Source organism: Palaemon carinicauda, chromosome 22 (genome assembly GCF_036898095.1).
Source record: "Palaemon carinicauda isolate YSFRI2023 chromosome 22, ASM3689809v2, whole genome shotgun sequence".
Lineage (NCBI taxonomy): Eukaryota > Metazoa > Arthropoda > Malacostraca > Decapoda > Palaemonidae > Palaemon > Palaemon carinicauda.
In genome coordinates, this window is record NC_090746.1 from 2,427,264 (window position 1) to 2,452,601 (window position 25,338).

A 25,338-nucleotide genomic window follows, 5' to 3' on the forward strand; every position below is an offset into this window, starting at 1 on the left:
CGCAGCAAATCATTGGGAGTTCTCAGGTAGGGGTAGGACTTTACATCTTCCGGAACCGTTGAACGTTCAACATTTGGGCTTTCAGTATAATTTCCAAAGGTCTGGGGTGGAGTTGGATAGAATGGCCCCCTCCACCAACCAGTTTTCATCAACATCCAACGGAAGAGCTAGTCTTATATGAAAACGATTTATTGCAAAAGGAAGCAATAAAGAAAGTAAATCGTTTGTAATTTCAGGATCACTTGTTCAGCGGGCCAAAGAAAGACTCAGAATAGCGAAGAGTAATCCTAGACCTGTCGCTTCTGAATTCTTACATTTAATGCGACAAGTTTCACATGCTGACCATCTCTCAGGTGCGGACCTTGCTTCTCTGTGGGGCCGTCACCTCCCCTATGGATCTTGCAGACGTTTGCTATCATGTTCCGAAAGCAAGGCATTTTCGTCCGTTTCTAGGCTTCAACTAGGCAAACTGCCTCACAGCAACTACAGAGTGATAATCTCTTACAACAGTTTTGGTTCCAAATCAACTTCGAGAAATCTCGTTTGGTCCCGAGGACAAGTTTCATGGTTAGGATTCAATGGGTTCTATGCTCCCACACTCTGTCTCCCAACAGCCAAGAGGAACGATATAGCAAAACACAATACGTTTTCTCAAAGACAAATTGTCTTCCAGAAGAAATCAAGAGAGAATCCTGGGTGCCCTCCAGTTTGCCTCAGTAACAGATATACTACTGAAGGCCAGACTGGAAGATATAAGCCGAGTATGGTGCTCCAGGAAAACGAGTAATATCGAGACAAAGGGCTCGACTCCAACCAATTCTGAAGAAAAGACTTCAACCATGGACAAAGGTCAAAATCTGGCAAATCCGTTTCCTTACAATATCCACCCCCAAGCTCGTCATTTACACAGACGCCTCCCTAACAGGCGGGGGGGGGGGGGATACTCTCAGTACACGAAAGTCCTGGGCCTATGGTCGACAATATTCCGCCAACTTCATATCAATGTTTTAGAGGCCATGGCGGTATTTTTGACCTTAAGCAACCGGCTCCAGCCAAAAACCAACATATCAGGTTTCTTCTAGATAGATAGTGGCGGACGCACTTTCGAGGACAACTCCGCTGGAGTCGGAGTGGTCACTAGACCCAATGTCCTTCAGTTGGATTCTTTCTCAGGTTCCGGATCTCCAGATAGATCTGTTTGCAACAAAGTCCAACTACAACTGGAGTGCTACGTAGCTCCCAGCCCGGATACTCGGGCTTACGCCACAGACGCACTATCATTAGTCTGGAACACTTGGGAGAGAATTTACCTATCCCCACCAATAAATCTGTCGATGAAAGTTTTAGACAAGTTCAGGACTTTCAAAGGCCAAGTTGCTCTAGTAGTCCCCATCTGGCCCAAGCACAACGGGTTTCCCCTTCTGGTGGAACTGGGTCTCCACCTCGACAGATCCCCAATCCAATACTAACACAAGCAGTACAACTCGCTGTGTGTTAGCTTCCTCAAATTCAGAATGCCCTACCTTTCTGGACTTTATGAAATTTGCAGCTCAAGAGGTGCAGATATTGATCCTCAAATACGTTATTTTTAGAATCAGATAAGAGGGGATCCACCCTTCGACAGTATGATTCGGCTGTTATGAAACTTGCCAGTTTTTAAGGGACTCAAAGGTTGAGACGATGACTATGAATCTGACAGTAACCTTCTTCAGAATTTTATTTGAATCAGACTTAGCGACTTGTACTATTACCACAAATTAAGTCAGCCTTGAAGGTTTTACAATTGGCTTTAATATTGCCCTTACAGATTCATACTTCTCATCCATCCCGAGAACCTGCGCCAGATTGAAACCATCAACTCACCCTAGCTCAGTTTCCTGGTTTCTGAATGACGTACTTAAGTTGGCTTCAGACACTCTTAACGAGACTTGCCATTACATTCCATTGGTTAGGAAATCCTTGTTCTTAATGAACCTGACTTCTGGCGCCAGAATATCAGAACTTTCAGCCTTGTCTAGAGATCCAGGTCATATTGAATTTCTCTCGTCAGGGGAAGTACTCCTTTCCCCTGCCAAAGATTTTTAGCGGAAATGAGGACCCCCAGGACAGACGGTTCCCCTGGAAGATTGTCCCACTTCCGCAGGACCCATCTTTATGTCCAGTAAACACTCTGGAAGCCTACTTAAACATATCTCCCGTTCAGTCCTCGGGGCCCTTACCCATTAGAGAAGGTGAAGAACCATCATCCTGAAAGGACTCAGACAGAAGATTCTGCATTTCATTAACGGGCTACCTAGAATCATTCCCACATCACTCCCTCACGTCCATGATATATGAGCTGTAGCTACCTCAGTTAATTACTATGAACTTCACTGGATTTACTAAATATATAGGCCGGAAGTCTCCAACAGTATTTAAACGCCACTGCTTAAAACCTCTGGAAGCCTTATATTTGCTACAGTGGCAGCAGGGAATGTGATTCCTCCTGAACATAGTGAACCTTAATCAACTATGTCTTGCTATCCTCTTACCTGTTATTTTGGATTTTATTTTACTTCCTCAGGTATTGTTCCAAGATTTGGGACCATTTCTCTGGTACTATTTCACTGCGCGGCACAGGTCGGAGCCCAGAAAAGGGATTTTGACGAAGGAAAAATCTATTTCTGGGCGAGAGACCTGTGCCGCCCAGTGAACCCTCCCTTGACTTCCCTCCCAACATGGGCCCCAAACCTTGGGTGCTATGAGGAGTGACGTCACTGGCGTGGGTTGGGTTAGTGTCCTAAAGGTGGGTGTTTCCCGGGTCTGGGTACCAAAAATTATGTAGTGGTTTGCGGACTGTGGCTAAAGGTAGCACCCAAACTGCCTTGTGTCCGAATGCCGACCACAACCCGACGTTCACTACACAAAAAATATACAACAGTGGAATACCCCAAAAATCTAGGTAACAGGTCAAGAGAGCGGAGCACTGGGCACCACCCCTTGATTTATACTGGGCAAGGGGACCCAGCTAGAACCTGACTTCCCCCTTTGCTTCTCTTGCCTTTAGCTTGCTGATCATAAGTAAAAATATAAGAACATTAGGTGAACGGGACTAATTGTTTGTACTGATAACCGGACACAGTGTGGGAAGATAAATTATAAATAACTTAGAAAGATTTAAAAGAAAAACAGTGGCTGAGAACAGGACATCATGGTGAAAGGTTCTGAATTCATAAAAAACAAGCAAAAAATATTTATTTGTTAAGGGAAAAAAAAACTGTTAGGAATACGTTAACATTGTTTTGTCAATTAAAATAATCAATCAAAGGCAAAATTATCATCCCTTTACACTCCAGCTCCCCAACTAACAAAAACTATTCACATGTGGGACACTCATAAGTGTTCCAATACAGTACAAGTATAAACAAAGGTCCACCTAACCGTGTATCTATATGGGCAAATACCAGTAGCTTGCCTCACAGTCGAAGGGTTCATAAAACAAGGATTGCAATTCATGTGGCAAAACTAGAAGATCCCGGCAATTTTTCTTATAACTGTCTTCCCCCAGGCAGACTAGCAACATACTCAGGTGGATCATGCAGATCTATTCCTGACTATGACAGAAACAAACTTCAAGCTTAATGAGAACCCCGCAACACTGTGGTTCATAGTCTGCATGAACAATCTACTGGGTTTAGGAATTGAACACACTTAAAAGTTTGGCTATCTCTGCAAGCAATCTGTTCTATGCCACTTTATGTTCATTTGGTTCTGGGGCAAACATTTAAAAAAAGTGTCCATCACTAAGTTCCAGTATGGAATCACAGTCTGTGACCTGTTGATGTAGAGTAGCAATATCTTGAGCCTTGTTGATGTAATCTTGGATACTCAAGTAATCCAACTGTCGAAGCTCTTTTTCAACTGACTGAAAATACTGACGAAGATCCGTGCCTGATGTCAAAACATCTCTAATGACATCATCTTCTAGTTGAGCCTTGAAACTTGAGTTTATATCTTCACTTTCTCCCATTTCACCCATTTTGAGCAATGCATCATTTATTACTATCAAAACGAGATAATTATGTTTTGCGATACATTGGATTCCAAGGACGGATGTACTCGCTCTTATCCATATACTGTACATACAGTACTCTGAAAAATAAACTTCCCTTACGCTCCATTCAGAGTGTAGGGGGCTGCTGTCAATACCTGGAAAGGAATAATAACAGATTAAAACATTTTTTGGAAGGAGGGGCTTGAGAGATACAATAAAATACAATAGTGTGTTTCATAACATACCATATACATCAAAAAATGTTTTTTCATACACACAAACCATAAGTTTTCTTAGACACAAACCCCTATATTGTATATTGCAGCAGTTGGAGGATGGACAGGCTCCTCTCCTTCATTGCAAGAACGTGCAAATAATTGCACATCTCGATATCACCTCGAGATGTGTTTATTGCTATGCAATCTCCCCCCTCCCACTGGACGAACCGCAGAGGGGAATGGCAGACGAGAGCTTCTGCACAGAAGCCTATCTTCTTGTCTCTCTGGATCTGATGCTCTCTTTAATACATCAAAAAGAGGAGGGGGGGTGGGCATATGCCGCACCATTCCATCCTCATCCGTTGGCCTGATTCAGAAAGGTACCAGCATTCACCTCTCTTAGAGAACCATCTAGCAGTAAGAAGCCTCTTATGGACAGAGGATAGCTAGGTTTCCCTATCCGCTCACGTCATTCCTGGTACAGGAATGTGTTTGCAGATAATCTGAACAGACCACTCAGATAGTGGGCTCCTATTGTCTTTGAATCATCTTGTATCCAGCAAAGTCTTAACTTTGTGAGGTCCCTGACTGTGGCCGTGCTTGCAACGGCTCTGAAGTTCAGGCTCCCGCTTGACCATTCACTAGGCCCTTGAACAAGATGTATTCCAAAATTGGTGGGACAGCTTAGAGGTTACAGTTTTTTTCCCAAATATGGTCTGGTGAGAAAGTTCTCAACCAATTCAGGATAAGCAACATCTTATCAAAGACTCCAATATCTTCGCTATGGCATCCTGCAGAATGGTTCCCGTACCTTCTGCAGCTCCTGACGGAGTTTCAATAGCTTTGCTATGGCATCCCGCAGAATAGTTCCCGGACCTTCTGCAGCTCCTGACGGAGTTCCAAGGGATCTTCCTCCATGACATGATCTTCCAAGCAGCCACATGTTAACACTTTCCTAAGCCGTAGCTTTGCTTCGACTTCACGCCTGGGACGATCCTACCCCACCTCTCTCAGAGAGGCCTTTCCCAACAAGTTGCGGAAAAGATGTCTAGGCACCTCAGACACTTTTCAGCGCCGGTCTTCCAGGCGAAGTATTCGGTCCTTTATGACTGATGTCGTGGAAGGGGATTCTCTCCCATCGATGCCTTTACTTATACAAAGTTTGAGATAACTTGCCCCCCATCGGATCTCAACCTCCTCCTGGGAACGCGGTACAGATCCTTCAGTCCCTGAAGGCCCCTCTCTATGAACCTGTATGCCAGGCAGCAGATTGCTTCCTTACATGGAAGACGGTCCTTCCTACTCACTTGGGCTTTGACCAAGAGAGTTAGTGTGTTGTATAATCCATCTTCTGATGCCTTCTACTCTAGGAGATGGGGAGAAGTAATCCTCAGCTGCATCCCTGTGTTGATTGCCAAGACTCAAAATCCGAGTGTGCTGTACCCTAGGTGCAGCCCATTTTGGATTAAGAGTCTTCGTTTGGTAACCCAAGACCCATCAACTGGGGTTTTACCTAGTGAGGAGTCTGGTCTTACCTTTAAAATAACGATACCAGCTCGCCCTCGTGTGTCGGCACTGTTGACCAGCACGGGGAAGGTCAAGAGGAGGATCTCAAGGATTTCCTTCCCCTCTAGGATCGGAGGGCCATTGAGGTTGCTCTCAATCTAGTCCCTCCTCCATCCTAAGACCCAGAGCTCGTAACTTCAGTGGCGTTGCTACATCCCGGGCGTTCAAGAAACTACTCTGTGGCGCAGATACTTTAAGTGGGCATGTGGAAGCGTCATTCGACCTTCATGGCCCACTACCTGCAAAGACGTAACCCACAAGAACATGGAGACCTTTTCCATCGGTTCTGTGGTGGTCGCACAGCAAATGGTCTAAACACCTCAGGTTCCTTGATGGACAAGTAGCAAAGGGTTGAGGGCTGAGGCTACCCGGATTAGTCTGAGGTGAATGAGTAAGAATGCCTGGCTCTTTCTTCCTTTCACCTTCTCCCCTCTGGGGAAAACAGCTCCGCAAGCCTTAGCATAGCTGACCTCACCTCGCTGCAGGTAAGACTCATTTCCCTTGTGCCTCCTAAGTATAGAATAATACTTTGTTACGTCCCCAATACCTTTGGAGGGAGTGTATTGGCTAAGTCTTAAGATCAATAGGTTTTGTTCTCGAGTTCCTATGTTAAAGACAAGCCACACTGTTAGTTCCACTCACACACAAACTTCTGCAGGCTGCTATCAGTGCAATACCTTATATCGGCACTTGAATTTAGCGAGGGTAGGGTCCCTTCTACTATCGATCACAGATCGAAATAGAGAGGACCCCGGGTCATGACCAAGGCCAGCTGGTGAGGACTTCCTCCCTCCTAAGAGTAAGTAACCCCGATAAATAGCTGAAGGTTTGTATCGACGCCGGAACAAATAACAAATTTGTAAGTAATTTGTATTTTTGGGCTCAGGATATGTCATCTTGATGGAAGGTTCCTTTAAGTAGCTTCCTAGGGTATATTTGACTACAGTGATATGCCCAGAGAATTTAACTTAAGATCTCCAGAATTCTAACTCCTGGCGCGAATATCCTTAAAGTCTCCTTTAAGGATATCGCATAATATCTGGCGTTTTCTTGACACGCCACATAGCAATATTCACCCCACATAGCGTTTACGCTTCGAGGCGGAAAGTGGCAAAAATAAAAGAGGAGCCATTATTAAGGTTCCCTTCCTCCTTTACTGTTTGAGTATCCAGATGGCGCCACCATCGCCGCCATCTTTATTCCTTTATCTGTAGCGAACTCGCTCGGTGATTTTGCCGGTAACTCACGATATTTTGGATTTATCATGCAATCTCCAGCTTCTTCTGCCTCTGGAAAGTTGAGTATTTGATCTTTACATGGTATAAATATTAGCTCTTGCCTCACAGTGAAAATTAAGTCGAAATTAAGTTAATTTAGTGGCAGAGCTATTGCCTAAACTGGAGGTGTCTGGGGCGCTGTCGTTCGTAACGCATGAGTTATTTAGTTAGCCCGAACGACTTTCCCGGTATAAATAGTATAAATAAAATTAGCTATTTAGTCTTCATTGTGAGGAGTTAATTACATCATGCCGATAGTATTCGTATTAGTTTCGGTGATTTAGGTAACCGAATCTTGCTTACGCTAGGCTTTCTAGCCTAGGCGTTTCAGTTTACTTTCATGCATGATATAATAAGCATTCCTAGTGTTATTAAATTTAAATGAAGCTATTAGGCAATTTATACATGTAAGATATATCGTTTGCATATAAATATTTCCTCTTCTAAGTTAGTACAGTATACGAGAGAGCTTCGATGATTTAGGTAGTCGATTCTCGCTGCCACTGGGCTAGTAGCCTAGTGGCTTTAGTATATTTTCATACATATTCCCTGGTTACCCTCGTGTATCGTTTTATCAATTCAGGTGGGGATAGATATCTCCTAGAATTATTATATAAAGCGATACTCGCCTCCTGTGGAGATTTAAGGGTAATCCCTCCTTCCCTCTGGGTGTAGCCTTAGGCTACAACCCTAGTTAGTCGTGCCTCGAGTTGTCATTCAGGCAGGACTAGGCTAGGGTTTTTCCGCCCCTTCCCTTAGCTGCAGATGGCAAGCTTTGGGTTTAGGTCAGAACCTCAGAGTACATGGTCGTGTGCCGGCAGCTGGTCGGCAGGGTGAATAGTCATTCCCCTGTCGGATTATGCTGCCGGCATAGGAGACTAGACCTCCTTAGACTGCACTTGAAGGGGTTATATGATTTTACCCCCTTCTCCCTGTGGTCTAGTAGATTAGTCCTATGCTTGCAGACCCTAGGCGGAAGAATAGATATTCTTCTGCCGCCTAGGATGGCGCCGGAACTGGAACTCTGTTTCTCTCTTGCTTAGGGGTGGCAGCTAGATGGCTGCCGGCCCCTTAACTGTATTAGCAGACCCTAGGCTGGAGAATAGATTCTCTCCTACCGCCTAGGATGGCGCCGATACCGAAACAGAGTTTCCTTAGGGTGTGGTAGGACCGTCAACCTGCCGGCTCCTTTCACACCTTATACGGGACCCTTTTCCCTCCCCCCTCTGTCCTTTAGTGATGGCCTAACCATCGCAACCCTTTGGCCGTCGTCCTACAATCTCACCGCTTGCCGGCAGGTTGTAGGGCCGGCTCGGGCTTCTGCTTGTAGTGGCCTAGTCGCTCAGCTTTCCCTTATGGACGCAAGGCTCCGGGAGAGCTGTGCCGGCTGGACCAGCTGCCGGCAGAAGATCTCTTTGCTGTAGAGTGTTCTTCAGTCCTCTCTTGGACTGCCATTCACAAACCCGTGTCCGGCAGAGACCGACAATGGTGGTGGATAGGTGGAAGCCTGTACATCTTATTTCTCCCCTTCCATTTGAACCATCATTCCAGAGGAAGGAAGTGAGACAGAGCTCTTACATCATCCTTCACTCCTTGCTTTTTCTCTCTCTATCGGCTAGTGAAGCCAGGTACTAACCTAACCGGCGGCTTCCGGCAACTACCCTAGCCGGCAACCAACGAGCCGCTGGCACAACTGACTTGGCCGGCAAGAGCCGGCTGAGTTCTGATTACCGGCCACTACCCTGTCTGGTAAGAAGCCGACTGGACTAGTGCGCCGACAGCCGGTGACCTGCCGGCGACCGGCAAGCCGCCGGCCACCATCCCACTGAACTGTGCCCTAGGTGCTAGCCTTGCCGGCTAGAACTACAGTACAGTGAACCCTCGCTACTTCGCGGTTCGACCATCGCGGATTCACCACTTCGCGGATTTTTTCCATAACCCATATATATACAGTAATATATATATATATATGTATGCATGTATTTATGTATATATGTAGGTATGTATATGTGTATACATATAAATATATATATACACACACACACACACACACACACATATATATATATATATATATATATATATATATATATATATATATATATATATATCTAAAGTAGGAAGATGTGATGTAGTTCTAAGGGAAAAGTATGGGAAATATGTCTGGGTAATAAGCAAAGCTCTACCTCCAGTTTGTTTCTACATTATGATCAGAGATAAATGTAAACAAAACATTGGTTGCCATTTTTTATCGTGCTTTTTAGCATGTTTAGGAAATGCATGATATAAAATCACCTTTAATATTTGTGCCTGTTTTAGTTTAGGGTACTGTAGTACATGCATTAAGTGTTCTGTACATTAAAGGGTAGTTTGTTAACAGTACTACGTACAAGGGAAGGTGTTAAAAGTCTGAATATACATGTTGAATAAATAGGTAAATATGGTGTCACTACTTCGCGGATTTTCACCTATCGCGGCCGCGACTGGAACCTATCTACCGCGATAAACGAGGGTTCACTGTATATGACTATACAGTAGCCAGTATATTTGCAGTATAGATCATACTGCAAACAGAAAACTATTGTATAAAAATATACAGTAGTTAAATTTCCAACATACTCTGTGTGTCTAGGCGCAGTCTATTGTTGAGACCTTACTATATAAGTAAAGGAATTCTCTTTCCATATACTGATAGATGATCATTTACGAATGACCCTCATTATTAATCCTTTTGGAAGTTGTTGTTAAGTTACTCTTATCTATCCTTATAGGTTAGAACTCATTCAATGGGCCTCTTGAAGAGGATAACCCTAGGCTTTAATCTTGAGGGAGGTCACAGCAATTGGCTGGGCAGGAAACACACGTATGTCTTTCCTAATTCATTTCTAGCTCACCTATCCTGAGCTATATGCAATAAAATAAAATGAAAAATATTAATAATGATTATTAGTTTATCTAGTGAGATGAACTACCTTATACTCATTTTGTTTTCCTCTCTTTACAGGAGAACCATCTGAAGTGCCGTAGTGTCTTGTGCAACGTCCGGAGCAAGGACTTCTGCAGCCACGAGGAGTGCAGGACGCACTCCCACTGTTCCATCGCCAAGGGACCTCTCAAGTATTGGGACCCCCAGGTATGTGATGTGTGCAAAGTCCCAGAAATGCAGATCAACCTTTTCGCGACAAGCGACAACAAGAAACTACCTCGTTATGTGGCCCCATACGAGGACCCTCTAGTGGAAGCGGTGGGCGCCATGTCCCTCGACTGGAACAGATGCACCAGAATTTATCTGTTCCCTCCAATCAACCTGCTGATGAAGGTCCTCAACAAGCTGAGATTTTTTCAAGGAACAGCAGCCCTAGTGGCTCCCAAGTGGCCCAGGAGCAACTGGTTCCCTCTAGTATTGGAATTGCAGCTGAGGCTGATTTCTCTGCCGGACCCAGTTCTGACTCAACAAGTACTGAAGTCGACTGTCTTCGCTTCATTACAGAAAATCCAAGACCTTCATCTCATGATTTTCTCTCCTTAACAGTAAAGAAAAGGTTTGGGATCTCAAAAGAAAGTATAGACTTCTTAGAGGAATATAAGTCTAAATCTACCAGAAGGCAATATGAGTCGTCTTGGATGAAGTGGGTTGCTTTTGTCAAGGCAAGATAACCAAAAGAGATCTCAACAGATTTCTGTTTATCCTTCTTTATTCACCTTCATGAACAAGATTTAGCAGCCAACATGATAACTACGTGTAAATCTGCCTTGACTAGACCTTTGCTTTACGCTTTCCAAGTAGACTTCTCGAATGAAATCTTTAACAAGATTCCTAAGGCCTGTGCTAGGCTTAGGCCTGCAGCACCTCCAAAGCCCATCTCATGGTCTTTGGATAAGGCTCTACATTTTGCCTCAATGTTGGACAATGAGAACTGCTCTCTGAAAGATTTGACTCAAAAAGTTATATTCTTGTTTGCTCTAGCCTCGGGGGCTAGAGTTAGTGAGATAGTGTCCCTTTCTCGGGAAGAGGGCCATATTCAGTTTACAGAAGTGAGAGAACTGAATCTCTTTCCTGACCCAACGTTTCTTGCCAAGAACGAGCTACCCACCAGGAGGTGGGGTCCCTGGCGAATCTGGCCTCTGAAGGAAGTCGTCTCGCTGTGTCCCGTGGTGTGTCTAAAGGTCTATCTTCATAGAACTTCAGACTTCAGGGGAGGACAGCTCTTTAAAGGGGAAACATCGGGCTCAAACTTATCCCTGAAACAACTAAGGGCGAAGATCACCTACTTCATTCGCAGAGCGGATCCTGACAGTACACCCGCAGGTCACGATCCTAGAAAAATTGCTTCGTCATTGAATTTTTTCCAATTCATGGATTTTGAGTGTCTTCGCTCGTATACTGGATGGAAGTCATCCAGAGTGTTTTTCAAGCACTACGCAAAGCAAGTGCAAGATTAAATGATACGTGGTGGCGGCAGGTACTGTACTAAAAGTTGTCACTTAGTGCTGCGAGGAACAGTGAATTAATTGGGACTATATTGTATAGGGTGTACATGTTGACACCTTACAGTGCAACATGGTGAGTGAAATGTTACTAAGGTGACATTATGGATTGTTCCAGTGACTGAAGGTGAAGAAACATAGAATTAACACTAGTGCCGTGTGTTTGTACACAGTGTAAAAGACAGACTTTCTCAGAAATGTACAGTGGAACCTCTACATCCGAAGTAAAATTCGAGCAAATTTTTGACTCTACACCCGAATTTTATTTTGACACACGAAGTAAGCAATTTTCGTCGTACTGGTTGTATACGATTTTTTCGACACGCGAAGTACAATTCGAACACATTCCTACTCTACACCCGAATTTTTTTTTCGACACCCGAAGTAAACAATACTCGTACGCGTAGTCGGTGCTCATAGCACCTGATGTGTTTTTTATTTCCGCCGATAGAAGGCAGCACTTCGACCTCGGAGGGACCCTCAATTAGCGTGGCTTGGGACATTTCTCTGTTCTCTCGGCTTCGTGTGGTTGTTCCCTGTGCGTTCTGCTATTAACTGTGTTTTAATCGTGCTTTTTTACGTTCATCCTTTTACGGTATTTTACGTAAATCATGGGTCCTAAAAGGCTTAGTTTCGCAAGTGGTAGTGGTAGTGGTGAGAAAAGGAATAAGGGAATGCTTTCTTTAGAAGTAAAGCAAGGAATTATTGAAAAGCATAAGCGTGGCGTCCGTATGAGTGAACTTGCAATAGATTTGGCTCAAATAAAAGAGGTGTTAGGAAAATATCAAGACGTGGTCGACTTCATCGACAAATACCATCCAAAGAAATTGCAGGTTTGTCGTGTAGTTGCGCAGTTTGATGATGTTTCCCTAACTTATTTTCGAAACATTCTGAAAAGCTGTACCAAGCAACTTTCTATCGATAGCTTCTTTAAAAAAACCCCAAAGCGAACTCGTGATGAAGAGGAAGGAAGTGGTTCAAAGAAAACAGCAAAGAGTGAAGAGAAAAAAATTCAATCAATTTTAAGTGTAGAGAGTGAAAGTGATTAAAATTAATCATCAAAAAGAAAAAAAGAAAATGTAAAAAAAAATATAAAATATAAAAATAAAAAAAAAATAAGCTAAGTTATGTTAAAGTTCACTTAGTGTAAGTCAGAATAAGTTACGGTAGTGTACGTTTATCGTAGTTAACCTCTCTACCTCCTCGCCGCCTGTCCGTCTCCTCTCCGCGTAGCAACACCAACAACACCTGCGCTGGAGTTTCTAAGGTAAAGTGACGCTAAAAACCCGTTTCTTATTTATCATTTTTTGCTAATTCTTCTTTTTTATATGTCTATTATCTAATTTAGTGTGCATTATTCTCATGGGAAAATTATGTGTAGTAGTTTATTAAGAAGTTATCATAGGTTTTTGGGCTCAACCACGGATTAATCCTATTTCAATGTATTCTTATGGGAAAATTCGTTTCGACTTCCGAACATTGTCTACATCCGAAGTTGGTTGTGGAACGGATTAAATTCGTATGTAGAGGTACCACTGTATTAGAAAATTATTGAATTTTCAATTGAGTGGCATGAACGATTGTTTTCTTTTAGATGAAACAAGTATTTCTGGTCTGGCCTGCATTTTCTTTTTATTATTATTCACTTGCATTTTTTGTGTTATTATGAAATGTATGCTGAATTACTATTTATTGATTGCCAATAAATAACTGATTGATATTTGCGTCTTATTTCGCCCCAAACCTATATAAAGTAAGTTATGTACAAGCATTACTTTTTTATTCCTTATTATTCTGCACAGTAACATAAGAACAACTGAAGTAACTTTGTTCCTGAATGTATACAAACCTTTTCTGCCCATGCATACCTTGTTTCGACATGGATATAAACTTGTCTGTTGTGGTATACAGCTGAGCCGGTATACCTTGGATGCTACGGTGGCTTATGTAAACCTTTGTTCATTTTGGAAATACAAACTTTGGTCGGGTATACAGCAAGACCTGTATTCCTTTTTGTTGCTACGTTGGTCATATGAAATATGCAAACATCGAGACTTTGCCTGAGTCTGGTATGACTCTTCCCTGTAGGGGCAGGAAGCACTAACATAGTTCATGATTAGAAGTAATGACGTATAACGGTAACGTCATAGGTCTCTAAGGTCTAAAGCGACCAAGGAAATATTGTCTTGAGGTTAAGGCACAATTGGAAAATTCACAGATACATTAATGCTCTGGTAAATTTCCATCAGGGTGACATGGCCCGAGCCCAAAAAACGGAGTTTGAGCGAAGCGAAAAATCTATTTTTGGGTGAGATAGCCATGTCGTCCTGATGGACCCGCCCTCCTTTCTATGAAAAAGCCTTGGAAAGATCCCTCACAAGACTACTGTATCTGTAGCACCTGCTCATCGCTACAAGGAATAAAGATGTTGGCGATGGTGGCGCCATCTGAGTACTCAAACAGTAATGGAGGAAGGGAACCTTAATAACGGCTCCTCTTTTATTTTTGCCACTTTCCCCCTCGAAGCGTAAACGCTATGTGGGGTGAAGATTGCTATGTGGCATGTCAAGAATACGTCCCCTGATATAATTTGATATCCTTAAAGGAAACTTTAAGGATATTCACGCCAGGAGTTAGAATTCTGGAGACCTTAAGTTAAATTCTCTGGTAATATTACTGTAGTCAAATATACCCCAGGAAGCTAATTAAAGGAATCTTCCATCAGGACGACATGACTATCTCACCCAAAAATATATTTTTCTCTTCGCTCAAAATCCGTTTTTTCCTAGTATACATACCTGGAGCTATTTATACAAATTGGGCCGCCACCCTGTCCCCCGAGAAGTCCTGCCATGAAGCAAAGTGGTTACTCAACCGAGAGGTGTGAGTGAGCGGGGTAGCCAGTCTACCCCACCCGTAGCCAGTCTACCCCACCCCCCACCCGCTAACTAGCGGATGGGGTTGTTATCCCTCACCAAAAGTATCATGGCTCGTCTTTCAGCTACGCCGAAAGTATACCCCGATAAATAGCTTCAGGTTTGTATACTAGGAAAAATACAAATTACTTACAAATTTTTTATTTTATGAACTTCCCTAAAACTTGTGTGCTTTCATCTGCTTAATGCTTTTTAAGTGTGAGCTTCTCAAAAAAACCAAACACTAGTTATAACTTAAAGGTGATAGCTCTTAATCCCCCTGATGACATTAGTGAGTGATCAGTATTAGTTAATTTAGCTACAAAAACCAGCACAGATATTAGTTATTAAACATTTTCAGAATACTGTATGTTGTTAAAATAGTGGTTAAAGAAATTTAGTTGCACAGTACATAATAAACAATTTTCTTTACAGATAACTAGTGAACTAGAGCAGGAGAAAAGTCGCACAGCTTATCTCTTGGAGGCGAACAAGGACCTGTCCAAGAAACTAGAAGACATTACAATGTAAGTTTTATATATTATGGTAGCAAGAAACATTATTAGCCTTAGGCCTGATTATTTTGTAAATGGAATGATGGTTTATCTTTTCTCATTTTGTAGTATTTTTTATGCATGTTTAAATCTATAATCATTATGCCATTACAGTACACATATGAATATGTAGATGATTCCTTTGATGCACCTCTCCAATACTGGCACAGTCATATTCATCTTTAGATTTATATAGCATAGTAACAATCTACATTAAAACGAGTTTGTGTTGGTTTTCAAGGGAAAGTTTGTATTTAAGTTGGTATTGTCAGAAAGTTTAAAGCATGGAAACAAAGTTTTGAAAAGCATGTTCAAGTAGAAACATTATAAAAAATTAGTGGAAGATACTTTCTCTTAAGTAACAGTTTCTGTAAATAGACTATTCAGCAAATAGAAATAGTTTTTGTTTCGTTGCATATTGAAATAAATTTCCTTTATTTTCATACTTATGTAGTATGCATTACAATGCAATCCAATCTAAATAGAGAAAATACACATGGAAAACACACAAGAATGTATTCCTTTAAAAAATGTAATCTACTTAGCAGAACACCAATATCAAATTTTAAATATTTAACTTAGCCGGTGAATATATAATAGCTGCAACTCTGTTGCTCGACAGACAAAAAACAGTAAAAACTCGCCAGCGATCGCTATACAGGTTGCGGGTGTGCCCACCAGCGCCAACTGTCGGCCAGATACCACTCTCTCGATGTAAACTAAGACTCAATTTCTTCTCTGTCGACGTGTCGACAAGACGTACTTTTACTCGCTGTAGAACCTGGAGTTTTCTCAACATATTTGGTGAAGTACTTCATTTTGGTTTGAGCTTTCGCAGTGCAGGTGTTTTATCTTCATCTTAAATCTTGAACTCGTTTTGGATAGATTTAATTTTTGATGACAAAGAGAGTATGGACTTTCTTTGACTTTTAAATGGCCGACCCTTCCCTTAGACGGAAGTGTATTTAGGCTTTTAGTAATTATCTTATCACGTTATAAATTAATTATAGATTTTCCTCTATATATTTTATATCTCACCGCCTTTATTAGGCCTCTTCGATTAACTTTCCATTTATAATAAACATAAAAAATAAATTTTAATGTTTTGTTTATATGCGACCTTTCCTGAGAGTAGGCGGTCCTAACTTGGAAACCGAAGTTAAACAACGTTGAGCCCTTTCAATCGTAAATAGCTTTTAAAGAGCTAATGATTTAAAACTTTTTAAATGAATATTTTTAACAAATATTTTATGAAAGATTTTCTTTGAATAGTCTTCGTACTGTTTTCAAAGATGAACTAACGTTTAGTTTATTTATGCTACGCAGTTTGCGCTCTATCGTTACGATAGAGAGAGAGAGTATCACGGTTTCACTTTGCAGAAAGAGTAAATCGATTCTGACGTTTTGTTCATTCTTCTTTCAAAGCTTAAATGTTTTAAATTCTATTTTAAAGGAACTTTTTAATTGAAAAACCTTTCAGTTTTTTCCTTTGGTCAAATAACATGTTTTTTTGACGAAACGTAATTGGGCTCTTCTCTTAGGTGCGAAATCAAGAGAGAGAGAGAGAGAGAGATAGAGACGGAGGGAGAGAGAGGAGAGAAAACGTTCCGTTCAAGCGGGTAACGTTGTTCTCGAGTTACTCTCGTCCCTAGTCTCTGTACGGGGAGAAAGGATAAAACGTTTTTAGTTTTATTCTCGTCCCCAGGCAATGTACGGTGAGAGATTGAAAACGTAGTTTTGAATGAACTAGTGTTTATTCTCTTCCCCAACCACTGAATTTTTATCTTAAAAGATGTTTACTGTTTTTTTGCTGGTATTAATGTGCTTGCATTATACGACTGATTTCGCATTTACTACCTTTTGATGAGGGTAGAATTGCGTGCTTCAGGTAGAAATCAGTGAAAGTTTTGATTTCAGTGAAATAAGTGCAAAACAGAAAATCGTAGTGATAAAGTGATATTGCGCAAAGTGTTACAGTGTTGCGTCCGAGGGTTCGTCTGTTCGTGCCTGTCGTTCACCTAGTCCGGGACCTCTTGCAAGCTCCCAAGCCCAGGGGAGAAGTAATGTCGTACGACTTATGGGTTCGAGAGGCCTTGATCAGCGAACAGACGTTTCCCTCTATGGTATCGGGTGTATCTTACCAAGATCTCCCCTACCATAAGGCGAGAGAGACAATTTTCTCCTCGTCATCCGAAGGCTTTTCGCATAAGAAACCTGAAACAAGGTTTCGAGGCCCTTAAGCGAAAGTCAGTCCTTTCAGGACAGGTCCAGCGTCCTGGTTGCAGCCATTAGGACAGCTCTGACCCTATGCAGTCATCGGATAACTGCTCGCCGCCTAACAAAAGCGTAACACAGACTCCCAGAGTCTTTTTGTTGGCAAAGTGTTGCGGTCACAGACGTTACCCTCGTCTCTTACCGCAACCATTTCCGTTGATCCTAAATGGGTTGTACGGCAAGACATGCAGAATAAGCTTGCCTCCCTTATGGAAGACTATTCTGCCGATTAGTCCGTTGAGCCTAGCCGTTTATCTCATCGAGATCCTGGCTTTCAGCCAACCTAACGTTCCTTTGTGCGTCCTGTTGACGTTGGCGTAGCTAAGTCACGTCAGTCAGGTTGTTTAGAACCACACTCGATGCGGTCTCGTGTGGATTTTCAGCCACATTTGGACGTTAGGCCACTTGCTGATGCTCCTGTTGACGTTCAGGACGTTCGCTAACAATCGGAGTTGACTTGTTTTGACGCTGTGCGTCAACCTCCGCATTCTAGAGTTGTTTTGACTGCTCAGTCTAGGCGGTCAAAGCAGTCTCGAGTGGACGCTGTGCGTCCTCACGCACCTATTGTTGTTGACAGTTCACAGACTGTCAAGCAGTTACATGACGTTGCGTCCTGGTCTCTCGCACCTGTTGTTGTTGACAGTTCACAGACTGTCAAGCAGTTACATGACGTTGCGTCCTGGTCCGCTACTAATGCACCAGTGCGTGTGGACTCTGCTTGTAAAGCATTGCCACCACGGTAGGTCTCTCCCTTGCTTGAGACTCAGCTATTATCGGACAAGGTTCCTTTAGATGAGGAAGTTGCTGTTCCCCCTCCTACTGATATTCCCTTGAGGACTCTGTCAGACGGAGAGGAGCCTAAAGCTGCTTAGCCCTCTATGGACTTTAAATAAATCATGCTGATTTTTAAGGATCTTTGTCCGGATCTTTTTGTAACTGCTGCTCCTCTTTCGCCTAAACGTCAGAGCTTACACAAGGCCTAGCTACTTCGAAGCCGTTGTTTTTATTAGCTAGTGCTCTCTCGCTCTCCTAGAGAGCTTTACGTTTGCTAGGCGACTGGTTTATCACCAGGAGGAGTTTGGGGGATACAGCCTTTGCTTTCCCTTCTTTTAAACTGGCTTATAGAGCGAGAGTCTGATATGACACGAGAGAAGTTCTCGGCTTGGGAGTTCCTGCCTCTGCCCAGATAGACTTCTCAAATCTCGTAGACTCTCCCTGGCGCCTGGCCAGGAGACGCTCCAAGATTTTACAGGTCAACTTCACAGCTGTTTTCGAGCCTTTGAAGTTTTGCTGTACAATTATGTCATGCATAAACAAGGCTTTCAGGGATGGCTCCAATGATCTGACAGCCACGTTCTCTGCAGGGACAAGTCCCTCAGGGATGGCTCCATGATTTGGCAGCCATGTTCACTGCAAGAGTACGTAAGAGGCAAGTGCGCTCAATGTGTTCATTGTCAAGACAAACTTCACGATGAAGTCTACCAGGCTGTCTTGACAGCATTTATGGAAGGCGACTGGATGGTCTCTCTCGACCTTCAGGAGGCATACTTCCACATTCCTATACACCCGGATTCCCAACCGTTTCTGAGGTTTGTTTACAGGAATGTGGGGTACCAGTTTCGAGCTATCGGAGATCAGAGCCTCCCTGTACTTGGACGACTGGCTTCTCAGAGCCTCTTCCAGTCATCGCTGTCTGAAGGATCTCAATTGGACTCTAGATCTGGCCAAGGAATTGGGACTCCTAGTCAATTTGGAAAAGTCACAGCTGGTCCCATCCCAAACTATTCTGTATTTAGGGATGGAGATTCACAGTCAAGTTTTTCGGGCTTTTCCGTCGGCCCCCAGAATAGATCAAGCCCTGCTCTCCATCCAGAAGATGCTGAAGAAAGAACGCTGCTCAGTCAGGCTGTGGATGAGTCTGGTAGGGACGCTGTCATCCCTGGAGCAATTTGTCTCGCTAGGAAGGCTACACCTCCGTCCTCTTCAATTCCATCTGGCTTTTCACTGGAAAAAGGACAAGACGCTAGAGGCGGTCTCGATCCCGATTTCCGAAAAGATAAAGTCTTGTCTGACTTTGTGGAAGGACAATATCAGCCTACGAGAGGGTCTTCCCCTGGCAGTTCAGATACCCAACCACGTTCTCTTCTCGGACGCATCGGACTTGGGCTGGGGCGCGACGCTGGACGGTCGGGAATGCTCAGGTCTGTGGAACTCGAGTCAGAGGAGCATGCATATCAACAGCAAGGAGCTTTTGGCGGTTTATCTGGCCTTGATAAGCTTCGAGAATCTCCTTCGAGGCAAGGTGGTGGAGGTAAACTCGGACAACACCACGGCCTTGGCGTACATTTACAAACAGGGAGGTACCCACTCACTGACTTTGTACGAGGTCGCAAGGGACCTGCTCATCTGGTCAAAAGATCGAGGCATCTCCCTAGTAACGAGGTTCATCCAGGGCGACTTGAACGTCCTAGCAGATTGTCTCAGTCGGAAAGGTCAAGTAATTCCAATCGAATGGACCCCCCACAAGGATGTGTGCAAGAGACTTTGGGCGACTTGGGGTCAACCCACCATAGATCTCTTTGCAACCTCGCTGACCAAGAGGCTTCCAATCTATTGCTCTCCAGTCCCGGACCCAGCAGCAATACATATAGATGCCTTCCTCCTAGATTGGTCACATCTGGATCTTTACGCATTCCCACCATTCAAGATTGTCAACAAGGTACTGCAGAAGTTCGCCTCTCACGAAGGGACAAGGTTGACGTTAGTTGCTCCCCTCTGGCCCGCGAGAGAATGGTTCACCGAGGTACTTCGATGGTTAGTAGACGTTCCCAGAAGTCTTCCTCTAAGAGTAGACCTTCTACGTCAGCCACACGTAAAGAAGGTACACCAAAGCCTCCACGCTCTTCGTCTGACTGCCTTCAGACTATCGAAAGACTCTCGAGAGCTAGAGGCTTTTCGAAGGAGGCAGCCAGTGCGATTGCTAGAGCAAGGAGAGCTTCTACCATTAGAGTCTACCGATCGAAGTGGGAAGTCTTCCGAGACTGGTGCAAGTCAGTTTCTGTATCCTCGACCAGTACCTCTGTAGCCCAAATAGCTGTTTTTCTCTTATACCTGAGAAAAGGACGATCCCTTTCAGCTCCCACTATCAAGGGCTACAGAAGCATGTTGGCATCGGTCTTCCGGCATAGAGGCTTAGATCTTTCCAACATAAAGATCTTCAAGACCTCCTTAAGTCTTTCGAGACCACTAAGGAGCATCGTTTGGCTACTCCTGGGTGGAATTTAGACGTGGTCCTAAGATTCCTCATGTCAGACAGGTTTGAGCCTTTACAGTCAGCCTCCCTGAAAGATCTCACTCTTAAGACTCTTTTCCTGGTATGCTTAGCCTCAGCTAAAAGAGTCAGTGAGATTCATGCCTTCAGCAAGAACATCGGATTTTTGTCAGAAAAAGCCACTTGTTCTCTGCAACTTGGTTTTCTAGCCAAAAATGAGCTAACTTCTCGTCCTTGGCCTAAATCTTTCGATATTCCCAGCTTATCGGAGATCGTAGGCAATGAACTAGAAAGAGTCTTATGCCCTGTTAGAGCTCTTAAGTTCTACTTAGCTCGTACTAAACCTTTACGAGGCCAATCTGAAGCGTTATGGTGTTTGGTTAAGAAACCATCCTTGCCTATGTCAAAGAATGCTTTGTCATGTTTTATCAGATTGTTGATACGAGAAGCTCATTCACACTTGAGTGAGGAAGACCGATCTTTGCTTAAGGTTAAGACGCACGAGGTTAGAGCTGTAGCAACTTCCGTGGCCTTTAAGCAAAATAGATCTCTGCAAAGTATCATGGACGCAACCTATTGGAGAAGCAAGTCAGTGTTCGCGTCATGTTACTTAAAAGATGTCCAGTCTCTTTACGAGAACTGCTACACACTGGGACCATTCGTAGCAGCGAGTGCAGTAGTGGGTGAGGGCTCAACCACTACAATTCCCTAATTCCATATCCTTTTAATCTGTCTCTTGAAATGTTTTAATGTTTTTATGGGTTGTCCGGAAGGCTAAGAAGCCTTTCGCATCCTGGTTGATTTGGCGGGTGGTCAAAGTCATTTCTTGAGAGCGCCCAGATTAGGGATTTGATGAGGTCCTGTTGTATGGGTTGCAGCCCTTGATACTTCAGCTCCTGGGGGTCTGTCAGCATCCTAAGAGGATCGCGGGGCTCCGTAAGGAAGACGTACTTACAAGGCAGAGTAATCGTCTAAGTCGACTTCCTTACCAGGTACCTATTTATTTTGGTTTTGTTATATTGATAACTGTCAAAATGAAATAAAAAACTCTTAGCTTATACGATGTAAACATATTTAACTGGTCTCTACCCACCACCCTGGGTGTGAATCAGCTATTATATATTCACCGGCTAAGTTAAATATTTAAAAATGATATTTTAATTATAAAATGAATTTTTGAATATACTTACCCGGTGAATATATAAATTAAACGACCCTCCCTTCCTCCCCAATAGAGACGCAGTGGGATGAGAAGAAATTGAGTCTTTGTTTACATCGAGAGAGTGGTATCTGGCCGACAGTTGGCGCTGGTGGGCACACCCGCAACCTGTATAGCGATCGCTGGCGAGTTTTTACTGTTTTTTGTCTGTCGAGCAACAGAGTTGCAGCTATTATATATTCACCGGGTAAGTATATTCAAAAATTTATTTTATAATTAAAATATAATTTTTAGTGAGGTCCTTTGGGGGCAAATTTACTTTTCTGGTAAGTGTTGAGAACTTAAATAATTATCATAAACTTAAAAATGTATATAATTTTATGGTGACTGAACTCAACAGAATAATTGCTTAATTGTATGATGCATAACATTGTCATTAAAATAAAAAAGGGTTAACTGCTTGATGATATTTGGAGTTACTAGAGTGATACCTTGAGAATAGCACTATCGCAAGGGCTAGCCTGTAGGGAGGCAGTCTGTCTGTGGCGATGTTTATAGTGATACCTTGAGAATAGCACTATCGCAAGGGCTAGCCTGTAGGGAGGCAGTCTGTCTGTGGCGATGTTTATATTCTTTAAGTCTCTCGGAACTTACTAGGTTTATCACTGTAGAATGAAGCTTCATAGAAAGTTTTTGCTATCCTTCAAAGTTTTTCATTTTAATATCTATGCTTATTCTATGTATAAATCACAAACTGACTTAAGAACCCACCTGTCTCACTGTTCTAGTTTAGTACAATGTAGATGATGACACAATGAACCAATGAAGGAAATGCAAAATAAAAAATCAGTTGGTTGTAGCAATGTCTTATACAGTATTCCAGTGGGAGGTTTTAATATCCTATTTTCACATGTCTTGAAAAATTAACACATTCTGCGATCAAGAATTATGACATTTAACCTTTGTGTGATGATTGTGTTGACCTATTAACAATTAGGTATTTACTGGTTGAATAACTCAGTCTGAGAAATGAGTGTCACTTTTTTATATAAAGATTTAGTTGGATATGATTTGTTCCTGCATGAATAGAAGCCTTTGTCCTTTAATAAGAATACGCTTCTAGTGAAGTTGGTTATGGCTCTTACAACTTAATGAAGTGGCAGGTAAGCCCTTCTCACCTTACAGGCCTCTTTACTCCCGCTTTATTTTCAGTCGCCAGATAATACATACTGTATGTACTGTACTACCGGCATCTTCAACTGGGTATTTTAGTCTTTTGGTTTTTCTTTTGCATAATTTTGTTGGAAGATCGTTATGTGTGAGGGAAGTGAAGAAGGATGAATTGTAATTATTTACCGTTAGCTGTAGCTTTGTAATAGTTTGCTGTGTAATCCTGACGATGCCCACATTCTTGTTCTTGTTGGAAAGCATTGCTGTTAGTGGTTTGTTCCCATGCTTGTATGTCCTTGTGATAACAACAACGTAATCCAAAGGAGGCTGGTAATCCTTAACATCGATGTTTTCTGTCAGAGGAAGGGGGTTTTTCTGCTGCTGAATGTGAAGGAGAGGGGTACTGCCTTTCTTCTTACCTTGAGGGTCTTCCAGATCCAAAAATAGCACTGAAGACATAACATCTGATTGTTGTGTCTCTTCATAGAGTTCCTGCTGTCTCCCCCCCCCATTTGGGTTGTCATTGGCCCATATGATCCAGTAAAAAGTGAACTTCAAGATCTTCCTTCATGCTACCTCATCTTTGTGAGAGTGTCTTTGCTGCTCTCCATATGAGAGACATTCCAGTACCAGGAACCTCCATTTTTGAGTAAGTGCTGAAAGTTATCCCTTAGCAGGAAGGAATGCTGACATACTCAACGGTGGAAAGGTGTCTATGTACTTAGTATGGTTGTTCACACCCCTTTTACCTGTGCTCTATCTCTTACCAAAAGTAAGTGCTGAGAATTGTCAATAGCGGCAAAAAATATCCCTAGCCACTACTCTCTCTTAAGGAAGTGAGCACACTCACTGCCAGTCATGATGAAGGGTGCTGCCCTCCTTTCCCCTCCCTGGAGGATGTCTATCTCTCTTTTGGGAGCGAGAGGTAATTGGTGTGTACTGAGAGTTGTCCCTTAACAGGAATAAAAACTGGTACACATCGCTTCTGCTCTTATGTTCAGTCATATACCGAATGCTGTGCCCTTGACAGTGTTGTTACTTCAACATAAGAAGATGAAGTGTAAGATGAGTGATCCACACTGGTAGCTGATGGCGATCCTCATTGCAGGAACTCCTCTCTCCCCAGGAATCTGCTGTCCACAAAAGTATTAAGGGAGAGATGGGGCACCCAGCAGATTACTATACGTCTCATGTATATGATCCACGGAAGAAATGCACCTGCTTTTCCACCTACTGGTAATGCATCCAGTATGGCTACTTTGCAACCTTTCCAAGGAGTGGTAAAGCACTCTGTACTGTTGATAAATGACAATGCTTCCATTCATGACTTGCATCAACAAAGGGGCTTGTTTCACAGACCTTTAACAAGCAGGTGCACTCTTGGGAATACGTCAACACAGTAGAGCTTTTTTGCAAGGTTCATCCAGGCAGAAGGACTAATTGAACAAACACACTCAGTCGACAGGGTCTTGGTGTAAGGCTCAGTTCAGATCCCTACAGTATTGTGGGATGGAAAATTTTCTTACTACAGGGTTTAACCTTCACTTGACTGGTTCATCATTGCCGCAGTGGTACTTGGTCAACAGGTAGTATAGTAAACCTAGCTCCTTCACGTGACAAGAAACATGTCTAAGATAGCATAATTGACATAGGTCTGGAATGATAGGCAAGATTAACTGGCCCCTCTCCCTTTTTGCTCTTCCTCTTCGTTGAGGTACAGCAGTCCCCCTTTATTTGGTGGTTTGGACTCGAGATGCAGGTAAGTTACATGATCAAACAACTTTTCTTAACAAATATGTTTTATTTTGTAGTATCATCCCAGACGAGGAGGAGGAGTTGGATGCCTAAATGTATGCAAACTCATTTCTCATAAATGACTTTACATTCAGACAACATAAACACCACACCGATGTAGGTACTTCCTTAACCATTTACTAGTCCCTGTTAGTGACCTAGCCTAACACCTGTCTGTCTCATCTTTATGGCCAGGTTGTATGTAATTTGCATTTCCTGATCATACAAGCAAATCCTAGGTTAAAGATCAAAACTGAGAGCTCAGTAGCCTGTCAGGTGGGCGTGTCTTACCCGTCACCTTCCAGCTAACTACTGCAACTTCGTTGAGTTTTAACAGCTGTATCTAGTTTTTTTTAAAATCATGCTCCTATTAAAGGACTCAGTTTATATTTATAGGAAAAATACCAATTAAAAAAATTTATGATATTTTGGACAAAATTCTAGGTAAATATTAATTTTATTACAGAAGCAGGTCTTTGGGAACAATTATACTGTAATTTAATGAACTTTCCTCAACCAGTCTGTGTAATTATGATGGTTTTTTTGTGTCATTGTATATATTTTTTCTTAATCTTCAAGAAGTAAAATTATGCTTTGGTATCGCTTAACCTAGGTAGTT

General features: G+C 42.7%; 1 protein-coding gene across 1 annotated transcript in view; it reads left to right on the plus strand.

Moving 5' to 3' along the window:
• Positions 1 to 25,338, plus strand: part of LOC137616275 (HAUS augmin-like complex subunit 1) — a 192,126-nt gene that overhangs the window by 123,548 nt on the left and 43,240 nt on the right. Inside the window, exon 6 of the mRNA XM_068345901.1 lies at positions 14,933 to 15,024. Within this exon, the coding sequence (XP_068202002.1) occupies positions 14,933 to 15,024 (92 nt within the window). The remainder of the gene's footprint in view (positions 1 to 14,932; positions 15,025 to 25,338) is intronic.